We start from the raw sequence: 12168 nt of genomic DNA on the forward strand, positions 1-12168 counted from the left end.
TATATATACCTTGCTCCAGAGGTCACTTCTCCCTACGCTAAGGAATAGAAAAGAGGGAGACACAAAGAAAACAAACATGCAGACAAATAAAAATTATTAACCTCATTTTAATTTATCATGCAAAAGGCAACAGGCCTAGTGTGAATGGAGATTATTAATTCAAATTTATGCCTATCTTCTTGTGATTTCTTGAATTCAGTATTAGGTCAAGTATTTATTTATTTAAGTAAACAACTGTAGTGTAACAGAAGTCACTTTTGTCAGAGGCTTTCTGAAGCAAACATAAAATAATAAAGATCAGTTTAGTCATTTTCAAACATTTCCATGCAGCTTACTGTMTTTGTATGTTCAGAGAGAAGAAGATGTGCCTCCCAGACCTCCTCTACCTCAGCTCTACAGTCCTGAAGAGCATCCCCCRGCTGTGCCGCCGCTGCCTCGGGAGACGACAGTCATCAGACACACTTCCGTACGCGGCTTAAAACGGCAGTCAGACGAACGCAAGCGTGATCGAGAGATCGGCCAGTACACGAACGGGGACAGCAAGGTATGTGTGCGTTGTTGTGTTACTGCCYCAGACATCTGAGTTTGTTTCTGAGGTGCTTGTGAATGTCTTAGGTGGAACTAAGGCCTTTCCTGAGTGATCCAGAGCTCATGGGAGCTGGAGACGGATCCAGTCACATCAGTGTCGGAGCCTCTGGTCACGATGGAGGTTACCAGACMCTACCTAGCAGAGGTACATGGGGGTAAAAGCGAATAAACAACACATATTAATACTTTGTATATAAGCTATACAGCACAAAGGATTTCAGTTTTTTTTTTTTTCATAACAATGTCAAGTGGAGAGCAGTGTTTCATATTTTGCTTGGTTTTCTTTAAGGAGTAGCTGGCTCCTTGTTTAGGCTCAATCAGTCTTCGAGCATCTCCTCATATGTGACTCTCAGAAGATCGATTTCTGCAGCTGGTGTAAAGGTGAGCCAGAGAAAATAAAGTCAAAGCGTTAACTTTTGAATATTTTTATTTTTGGCATTAGAAAATGGATTAGGGCCACACAAATATTCTCTGTCATCGTCAATATCATCAWTGCAATGAAAAGATTGTTTTACTCCAAATGCCATGCAATTATCTTCTCACTGCTCATGGTGCTCACGCCTGATTCAGATCAGTGTGTTTGAGAATCAGGGAACTAATTCCCTGATTAGTGCTTTAGGGCTTTTGCTCATTTTTGAATTTATTAGTGGATTAGCACTTGCTAAATTTATGGGCTAAATTTAGAAGCATTAACACAGGTCTTTAAAGCTCATTGAACAACATTATTGTTAACAACTGTAAACTCACATAAGGCTGAGGAATGTCGGTAACGATAGCAATATGTGTCTCATGTTGTRTGTTGAAGAATGTTCCATAGGTTGACTGGGTTATTTTAGTACTTTAGAATTAACGTTTGCTAAATTTTCAGTGTGTTAGTGCTTTAGAATTAGGGGACCTACATATTTGAGGAAGTGCTTTAGGGTGAGTGGAACAAATTTTTAGATTAGTTCTGCCTACCACTGTCTACTACAAATATTAGCATTCTGAATATGTATACTAACTGAATACTCTCTGGTTACCTTCCTTTTTGAGATTTAAGAACTGTGCCTTATGCTACGTTCACACCGAATGCATTTTGAGCAGCAAAAAAGTGCCCAACGCCTCAAGTTGGACGCGCTACGTTCAGACCAGGACAGAGACTAGACACGTGTCTGAAGAGGGAGGAGTGTCTTAGTCTTTTTCCAATCTGTCTTCGGCGGTGAAATAAAGATAAAATAAAGAAAATGGCTTTGTTTTATTTAGTAAAGAGCAAGCAACAGCACAGCAGATAATTAATTCACCAGATAATTTAGAGGCGGTTTGTTCGGTTAGTTTCACCACACCAGGAGCTGCGAGCTGAAAAACTATTTTTTGTTCTGAGCCCAGTTTAACACCGTGGTCAGTTTAACGAGCTGCTGACCCGCATCGGTGCTGATATCTCCAGTCAGAACACCAGCTACAGACGGTCGATTTCAGCTAAAGATCTCCTGTCCATCTGTTTCGGTTCAGCAAAAGTTCAGATTGTTGAACTCGGGCGTCGGCTGCTTTCGCCGCACCGCATGCACGGAAAATGCTCTACCGCTACCTTCACCTTCCATGTGCTCCACGCTAAACGGACTTGACGTGCCGCGAGACCCCAAGAGGCGCGTCCACCATAGACTTTGCATGTAAACCGGCCGCTCCTGCAGCTCAAAATGCGTTCAGTATTAAAGMGGACACGTCATGCAAAATCCACTTTTTCAGCTGTTAAATGAGTTTTGTTGTGTACTCTGATTCTCTCAAAGTTCGGAAAACTTTAATCTAGTCTTTCATGGTGCCACACACATATCTTTATAGTCTGTTTGGGTCATATTTTTCAACCCATTCAGTTTTTCTTTTTTTTTTTCATTTTCTATGACATTTTCTGAACTATTACGGTATTTGTGATGTAATAACAACTAATAGTAATAACTTCCCTTGTTGACATCTTTTAATTACTTTGTAAATAAAAAGGTTTCTGCACAGCTATATAGTCATAAAACCCTCCAGCTCTGGAAGCTGGAGGGGGGCAGGGTGTGAAGCACCTCATTTGGATTTAAGGAGACAGCCTCAAAACGGGTTGATCTGAGACACACCTCAGGAAAGGGGTAAAAGAGAGGCTTGTGAAAAAAGCAGAATTTAAAAGCACGATATGCCCCATTTAAACTCAGTGTCACCCCCTCATTAGGTGTACATTTTTTCCTCTTTTGTCATTTTTGCTGTCTGCTACACCTCTCATTGTCCTTCTCAACTTTAACTTCCTCCGTCTCCTCTCAGGAGAGACCGAAAAGTGCCTTGGAGCGTCTGTACTCTGGGGACAGGACGCCGCAGCAGCAGAGGGGGAAGATGAGCGCCGACGAGCAGCTGGAGAGGATGAAGCGGCACCAGAAGGCCCTGGTTCGCCAGCGCAAACGCACCCTGAGCCACGGGGACCGCCAGGCACCGCCTTCGACGCGCCCCTCGTCCTCTCGCCCGCTCTCAGCAGACTTGGGTTCAGTATGTTATTAGAACAATAGCACACGTCTCTCTCACGCATGACGACAACCAAACTGAGAGTGATGATTTGCAGTAGCGACGCATGCCTTCACTAGACACTTTTTTTTCTTTTACCGACGTTAAATATTAAACTTTATTTAGTGCACTTTTGTTTTTGAGTGTTTCACTGTGTGTATTCACCTTTAATGCATGTTGTTGTTGTTTTTTTCTGTCACTTAATTGTTTTTGGACTGCAGACATTTTGTTTTGGATAGCGAGCAACAGCAGAACCTTTTTAGATTGTAAAACCTGCAATCTTAAAGGACAGTATAGGTTCTGTTTACAGCTTGTGACATGTTAAAATACATTTTGTGACAGTACTGGACACAGAAATAGATATCAGTTTTTGCCTACAAAACTCAGCACAGAGTGCAGATTTTGCTAACATTTTTGTTGAAAACAGTTTATTATATAAAAATATACAATAACTTTCATATAAATACTGATTTATAATCTTTACAAACGGTTTTTTTACAGTGTGAACAAACGACTCACTAATTACCTCACATATAACCATTTTGTGCCATTTATTACTTTTATCAGTTTTTTTTGTATGTTGTTCATTGCACCTGTTTTTCTCAAGACTTCTTCTGTTCTCTAATGATCGTTTCATTTTGATCTCATCGTAACACAATTACTACCCCAGTTCAGAAGTTGGGACACTGTGTGAAAAGGTAAAAAAAAAATTTAATTCAATGATGTGTGGAAATAAACAAACATATTTTATTCATAACAGATAAGATGTGTTTACTATATGTTGTGAACAAAATGTTGGTTTTTGCGATTTAGAATTTATTTTATTTAGTTTAGTTTTGTTTACACAGTGTTCCAGCTTTTACAGAATTGGGGTTGTACTTCCACACCGTTTGTTTTATGACCTATAAAAGTGTTTTGCTCTGGTAGATATTATAAACTCATTGTATGTTTGTGCTCATTTAAATGTTAAAAACTGCTGTTTGTCACTTGTTGAAGTCGCTAAGTTGTCCATATGTGTTTCCATGTGTATCTATGTGTGTGTATGTATGTGTGTGTGTGTGTTTGAGAGAAAGAGATAGGAAGCGGTTACTTACTGACCCAAACATTAACACACTTACTACTAAACAATATAATGTTAAATCTCATTCATCTAAAACCCATCACAGCATTCTCCTTGATGCCTTCATAAATAATATAAAAATAAAAAAGCTGATTATGAATTGGGAACTGCTGTTGTCCCTTTTCCCACCTATTGAAGGGAACCATTATATTGAAGCAGCACTGATGTGAAAGACCAATTTAATATCAAAACATAGCTTAAGTGTCTGCTCAGTGTTTTTTTCTGCTAATTAAAAAGAACTTTTTTTCAAATGTGAATGTTGCAACAAAATAAACAATATTTTCTAAAGAACTCATATTGCCATGTTTTTTTTATTTTCTTTTTTAACTACTCACATGCTCAAACCTCGGACAATATAAATATTCAATCATTGTAGAAAATAAACACTTTATGTACACGTGTCAGACANTTTAGCAATTAAATTTATTTTATGAACACAGAATATTTTGATGTGTGATGTTTGGTGAATCTGTCATCGGATTGAGTGAAGTGTTCCTGCTTATTTTTGTGGTGTTTTMCTGTTTACCTTCCCACTTTTGTAGAGACTCTCCGTGTGCTTTGTTCTGAAAGCCTTCCCCTCCATGTAAGCATGCATATTCATTTATGCATGTGTCCTGTACTTTTCAACCGTGAGTGCCTTTTCACATCAAAATAAACAAAGTTGAGATCGTCTAAGAACGAGTTTTGCCGCGCCTTGTGTGTTTGCATGAGTGCGGGAGCAAGTGAAACAAGTCATTTTTTTTACACTTTTAGTTTGTGCCACTCGATGGCAGCGGCCTGCGATTTGCTTCACTGTCTCTGTCTTGTGTGCGTTGTCCAGTGGAAGAGAGAGCAGGAGTTTGACCTGCAGTTACTCGAGAGAGCTGTTCAGGGGGAGGAGGATCAGGCAGTTAGGAGTGTCCAGGGGGAGGAAAGGCCTCCTGAGCACAAAGAAAGACCTCGCTCACACTCTGACGAATGGCTGACCTTCTACTCCACGTCCTCAACRCCTCCCATGAAGGAGGCTGACTTGGAACCGCTGGACTATGACCTGGACCTTAACAAAGAGGTAACGCTTCACTTAACATTTTTATGAAGCACGTKTTTGTACAACTTTCATTTTACTAAGTGAAGTTTAAGAGTTTTTGTATAGGTATGAAAAAATTAGTTAGGTACATAYATATAAACTGTTACAGGTAAAGATAAAACAATGTAGTCCAAAAATTCATTAGACATTTATACAAACACAGATTGGAAGAAATCTATACATGGCTGCTAAACGTTCTCATACAATGATAATCCTTTAGCAAAATGTCGTATTTTTTCCAGATTTAAATTATTAACATTTTAACTTTAGGTACTGCCAATCCCTTCCTTGACATTAAAATTAACATTTTTGCTGRGTTGAGGTAAATTGAAAATTCTTCACAATATATTAAACACATCAAACCAATAATTGGCAACTTTAGGGCAAAGAAAAAAGGCATGAAAATATGTTGAAGGACTGACGTTTATCACAAGTTGATGAAACTTTCAAAAAAGTAATACGAATTTTTGCTTTATAATAATGAACTGTCTTTTTTTTTGCTTTGTTGTCTAGGAATTACAGCAGAGCTGCACAACATCAATGCAAAAATACTAAATAAGCAAAAACAAAAATAAAGAAAAACTAAACCAAATTAAGCTTGTTTTTGTATGAAAGATGTGCAAATTATAAGCTAGAATTACTTAAACAATAATTTAAATAAGCTGGCTGTTTTATGCTCAGTTCAATTTAAGCAAGACACAATTCATAAAATGCTTTTAATTCCTTAAATGCATTTTTGTACTTGATATCAGTGTTTTTTGTTCATTTGGGAAGTTGAATAAATGAACATGAATCAACAGATAAAATAAGCTTTTATGGTTGCTAAAACATTTTTTTATTCATACTTTGAACCTCAAATAATCTTTTGTAGTTTATGCATCACCAGTGTGACAGAAACTCTAAAGGACTATTTATTTTAATTTTATTTATTTAACCTTTATTTCAACAGGTAAAACATTAAGAACAGTTTCTTATTTACAATGTTGACCTGAGAGTGCAAAAACACTTAAAACACTTAAAAATGGGAAAGGGGGAACAAACAGTACATAAAACATATAAAATGAACGGTGCATTCATTCTTTAAAACTGTTACATGACTCCTTAAATAAATGAATGAATAAACGAATGAGAGAATGAATCAGTGCTGGTTTTAGTTTGAAGTATATTAACAACTGGACTAAGTTTAGTTTAATCATTTTAAAGCAGACTTACAGTTTCAAATGTGGAAGGCCATAATCGTATCGACCTCAGTGTTGTTCTGTAACAAATGATTGAACCACTGAAAAAACTAAACCACAGCAGAACACTGCTGACAGAGTTAAAACAGTTGATTWTATCTTTTGTTTGCAGTATTAGATGCTGAATATGCCACAGTTGGTGGTTTTATAAGTGCTGTAATATTCTGTCTGCACCAGTAATAGAATGTCTAAAACAAAATTATTTCAGATCCCTTCAATACATTGTGAGTGCACTAATCTTTATTAATTACTTCTGTTGCCTCTAACAAACAGGAAAATATTTTAATGGCTTTTATATTCTAATTAARAGAAAATCATGTATTTTTCACTCATATTCATATATCTTTAAGGCTCATCATTACTCAGGCTCACTATAGAATGTTACAGAAGTTGAGGGGTTTTTTTTTGTTTGTTTTTTTGTTCCTCATTTGTCAAAGACCAGATCCAAACGTTGCTCTTCTTTTTCTCCTAGCTGTCCAAACCTCAGAAAGTGTTAATTCCAGAGCGATATGTGGATTCAGAACCTGAGGAACAGCTCAGTCCTCAGGAGGTGGAGGAGCGACATCGGAAGGTGGAGCGCATCAAAAGCATTTTGGCAAAATCCAGGTACACATAAAAAAAAACCCACTTTGAATCGGCTCCAGTTTAACACGAATGTTCTGAAGTTTTACTTTGGGCTTAAAGTTTTCCAAACATTCAGCTAAATCAAAGGGCAGGAAACAGTTTTTATTTCTGGAAACAAGTCTCACTGGAGCTACTCATCTTTTTTAAAGGAGAAAATTCCTCCAAACTCAAGAGTAAGCAGTAAATTAAAATGGGTTCATTATAACTGAACAAAAAGAGAAATATTAAAGAAAAAAGAAAAACATCTGAATATTGCATGTTGTCTTGATTCTCCTTTCATCATTTCTGAAAAAAAAAAACCCGATTTTGGTAGATTTCATATATTCTTTGGTGTTAAGTTAAATTGTTGCTTCTGTTGCGGTGCCTGTGTGACCTCACAGCGACTCACAACGTCAACACAAAAATGAAGTGATGGTAAATAATCGTACATTTGGCTGCAAACCGAACGTTGCAAAACTTAATACTTTTGAGCAACTTATTAAAATTCCTTCCTTCCTAAAAGGTTGCGCTCTGAAAGGAACATTCTCATAAACAAATTTGTAATACTGACATCATGCGTAACCTTCGATGTACTTTTTTAAATTTATGAAACTCCATTGAGAAATGGAACACTATTCACTGGTTTATTTAGCGCCGGTGCTGAAATCATCCTTTCAGTCTAAAAGCCTTCAATAAGTGTTCAAATAGTTTGAGAGGTGATGACTGCCACGGCTTCTCCAAAAACATTTTTAAAATCATCTATAACATGAAGTGGTTAAATGAGTCATTTTTACCCTGGGAAAATACAGAAATCAAGACAAAACAAATAGGCTGAAGYTGATGACTCAGAACGATTTATACTAAGTTTTGGGAACTCAAGATTCAAACGTTCCTTCACTGTCATACATTACAAAGTCCAAGAGGTATAAAAGAACAAATCGTAAAAGGTTTCAACCAATTAAAAGCTTGTAGTGGTCTGGAGGTGGTGATCTTCCATCTACAGTAAGTGGGCATTTTGACTCAAACATTTCTTGTTTTTCAGGGCTATTCAACTAAATTGCTTTGGGGGCCACAGTTCATGCAGACATACGGCACAGGGGCCAAACATCCAGCAATTAAAATCGTTATGTAAATAAACCAAGTATTACAAAGAGATGTTACCTTTGAAATAGTTCATTTTGCTGCAGTTAATCATGAAAACAACATACAGAACAATATGTAATAAAAGTAGTGATAATAAAACAATATTAAAAAAACACATAATGCCTCCTATTTAACACAAATATTATTTTGACATCTCTGACTTGCCAAATTTTTAAACCAATTGTATTTTCACTTTCATAGTTTTAGCTTCAACTGCTTGTAATTTTAACTGTCTTGGGTGTTCATAGAAGATTCTGACATTTCTGTAGATACCACGTGTCTGTCTAACTAAAAGAACTTACAGTAATTACAGTAGAAAACTGGGGGTTAAAGTGCCTGTGACATGCCTATCCTTCAAATTCAAAAAGTCAAAGAAAATATCTTCATATTTAGGAAAATTGYCATAAAACACATGATTTAACCCGTTTTGTCACATAACTGGCATATTTTCCTATGAATTTGGCTCAGCTAAAGTGAAACAGGAAGTGACATCAAAGGGGAACTCTTTAAGAAAGAAAACTCCCTGGTCTTTGTTTATTGAAACAATATTTGAATTCTTATTCTTCTTTCATCTTTCTCTTATAGAGACTAAAACTATCTAAAGAAACATCAGAAAATTCCCTGCTGTCTGTGTTYTTAGCCGTTGTAGCAACGCTCTGTTTACATGCAGACATTCCCTTTTGACATCACTTCCTGTTACTTCACATGCAAATATCTCAACAACTGTTCATCTCAGTGGTGTGAAATTGCTTTTGCTATATGTTATCAATGTTATCTTTCCAAAAGTGCAATCACATTTATCACAAAAATTTGATGTCACAGGCACTTTAAGAGATGAACGAACCAGTTGGCWGGCTGAACTTTGGTAACTCCACCAGTTGACTCCACCTGCTTTAATTTGTGACTGAGCGCTCAGCGACAGCAGTAAAAGCACAACTTTCCATTATCAGTGTCACGTTGGCTCAAGTCTTTCAATTCTTTTCTCGATCAGCGTGCAAAACATTGCACCCGTGGCGTTGGTGGACAAGCCTGACGTGAGTGTGGTGGCGCTCGACTCGGCTCTGCAGGAGCAGGAGAGGATCATCACCATGTCCTACGCTCTCGCCTCCGAGGCTTCCCTCAAGAGCAAACTCGTGGCAGGTTGGTCAGCTTTGTGCTTTGGAAAGACTTGTCGAGAAGATGTTGCGCCTTTTTGGAAGCGAAGAGCAACTCCACGAAACACTTAAAGGGGAAAAATAATCAGTGTTTCTTTCAAAAGAAAGAAGAAAAAGTGCAGAATTGCTGACAGTTTGAGTCAAATGTCTTTTGGCATCAAAAACTGATGCCTTTTGGGTGTGGAACATGTCAAAAGAGAAAAGCGGCCTTTCAAGAATGCCGGTTTTATCCGGAGAGGGGCGTAAGGTGCAAAGTCGAGCAATACGCCCGTTCATTTCCTAATAACTGAATATTATTCCTTATTAGGAGCTAAGATAGTCTCTAATTGCAATCTGTGTAGGATCTTTTAGACAGGGGAGGAATTGCTTGATGAGACCATTTTGTGCGCTGATCAATGACCCAGTCAAACCCGGCTCTCCATCTGCATGCCTCTGCCGCCGCCGCTTTGAACGTAGCTCTGAACCTGCATAAAAGACGCCACGCTCACATCTCATCTCTTTCATACTCGGCAGCAGACAGGCGAGTTAATTTTCACTCGAGCTGCAGCAGATTGTCAGTCTGTCTGCCTTGCTCACACACACACACACACACACACACACGTAGATCTGTCACACACGGTAACACTCAAGCTGTCAGCGTGTGTGGAAGCTTAATATGCACAGTGAAGCAAAGTCAACAATTATAACATTATTTCCAGCATAGAGAAATGCCAGAGAATATAACTGGTGGCATCTTGTCAGTGCAGACTGAATCAATGACTTTCTCTTCCTTTGGTGTTAAAGTGAGGTCTGCTGGTGCACTTTCCAACTCATGAATTTAAAGAAGAGTCTTTTTCACAGTAGTATTCATGACAGACTTCAGTAGTGCTGCCATAAAAGAGTTAACATTCATCACTGCAATTATACAGCATATATTATAAAGAAGCTTTTGATTGTCAAATCTGTTATTCTAAACAGGTAATTTAGTCTTTTGTGACAACTTGTCAGGAGTCATATGCTGTTAATTTCGACTTCGTAATTGATATTAAATGCGCCTCTCAAATATTCAGAACTTTTTTGAAGCTGATCACATGTTCATGTGATAAGAAATATTGATTTCAAATTCTTGGTGCCACAGGCATTTATCATCTTTACTCATTTTTCCCCCCACGRAGATATCTTTACACTTTTCTTTCACTTCATAATCGCAGCCGTTTCATAATATATCTCAGCTGCTCTAACATCTGCTCAGTCCTAAAGCACATAAAGTTCTGAAGCCTGTGTAAGTTTGTTCTCTAAGTTGCTCCTGTTCACATAAACAAACCTTAGCATTATTGTTAGTTTTACCATAGTTTTCATCAATTTCTGTTGATTTAATCAAAAATTTACTTGGCTTTCTAGTGTAAAAAGTTTTAAAAAAATGTAATAAATGGGTCTAAAGTACAGTGTAAAGATTCTTCAATAAATAATAGAATAATATTTATTGCACCAAAATATTTAAAGCAAAGGGCAAAARATAAACTCATTAGTTTGATTAGCAGCAATAGAGAAAACAGAATATAAAACAAAATGTGCTTAAATTATTTGGCAGATTTTGGTGTATAGCAACGAAGTACTTTACTTTGTTACAGTACTTCAGTAATTGTTTTGAGGATCTGTAATTTTACCAAGTATTTTTTTAATGGTAACTTAATTTACTTCCATTGCATTCAAAATATAAAAAATGACACTTTTTCTTCTTTATGTGTAAAATGCCAGAATTCATATGATGCTGCTACAGCTAATATATTTGTTGTCAAAATACCTTTTAGTACATACTGTATGTTGTTAAAATAAAATGAACAGTCCAATGATCATTTTACTGATATGTATAAAGACTGRYAAGGCTGAAAAATCTTGAAGTCTGTATGAAATTGGAGGTAGTTTGAGGATGAAATTTTTTATGCTTTTTAAGCTAAAAAAAAAAAAGGGGGTCGTATTATACATGATACATGAATAAATACGGTAAGTAAATCCAACACTTCATTTTTTTTAGAGTGGTTACATTTTTTTTTACTTTCCTAATTATTGTGAACGCGGAGCATCTTGTCTCCTTTACATTGCGGGACATTTAATTTTTTTGTTGCAGGACAATTTGACAGCGTTGTCCCAAAATTAACAGGAAAACATAAACCACCTCTGAATGAGCTGCTCTTGATATTAGTCAGTTATATTAACACCATCTATATATCTGAGTCTGAGCTCCGTCCTGCCCCCGCCATTTCTGTCCAATGAGAGCAATGACCGTCACATGCGTGGCTTTGTTTATAAATTATAGTCCACTTGCACAAAGCACAACGTGAATGCAAACTGCACCAAGGGAAAAAATATAAAGTCCGCTATTTGGTCCAGACCAAACAAGTGGACCAAAGGACTTTTATCAGTGAAATTAATTTTTACCAAAGTCATTTTCTGTTGAGATAATTTTACCTTTACTTAATATATTTTTTGAAGTACTTTATACACCCTTGATAAAATCCAACTTTAATACAAAGAAGCCTAAGAAAAGCAATGTAAAACAACAGTGTTATATGATTTATTAAAAGTCATGAAACACGCCTCTGTTGTATGTTTCCCTTCAGGAACGATCGTGCGTTCGTCATCCACGCGACGCCGCCACCTTACCGACTAACACAACTAACTACCTGTGTTGTTGTTGTTGTTGTTGTTTTCTCCCTTCTGTCCTCTCCTTGTAGTTCCACCACAGGCTAACATGCCTCCCCCTCCTCC

General features: G+C 37.1%; 1 protein-coding gene across 1 annotated transcript in view; it reads left to right on the forward strand.

The window, feature by feature from the left end:
- The window catches only part of plekha7b (pleckstrin homology domain containing, family A member 7b), an 80562-nt gene that overhangs the window by 66937 nt on the left and 1457 nt on the right, over window positions 1-12168 (forward strand). Inside the window, exons 21-27 of the mRNA XM_014026524.1 lie at window positions 353-544; window positions 616-733; window positions 878-969; window positions 2863-3081; window positions 5037-5264; window positions 6993-7126; window positions 9258-9406. Coding sequence (XP_013881978.1) covers window positions 353-544; window positions 616-733; window positions 878-969; window positions 2863-3081; window positions 5037-5264; window positions 6993-7126; window positions 9258-9406 — 1132 coding nt within the window. The remainder of the gene's footprint in view (window positions 1-352; window positions 545-615; window positions 734-877; window positions 970-2862; window positions 3082-5036; window positions 5265-6992; window positions 7127-9257; window positions 9407-12168) is intronic.

The sequence above is a fragment of the Austrofundulus limnaeus genome, unplaced genomic scaffold, assembly GCF_001266775.1.
Source record: "Austrofundulus limnaeus strain Quisiro unplaced genomic scaffold, Austrofundulus_limnaeus-1.0 Scaffold5, whole genome shotgun sequence".
NCBI lineage: Eukaryota > Metazoa > Chordata > Actinopteri > Cyprinodontiformes > Rivulidae > Austrofundulus > Austrofundulus limnaeus.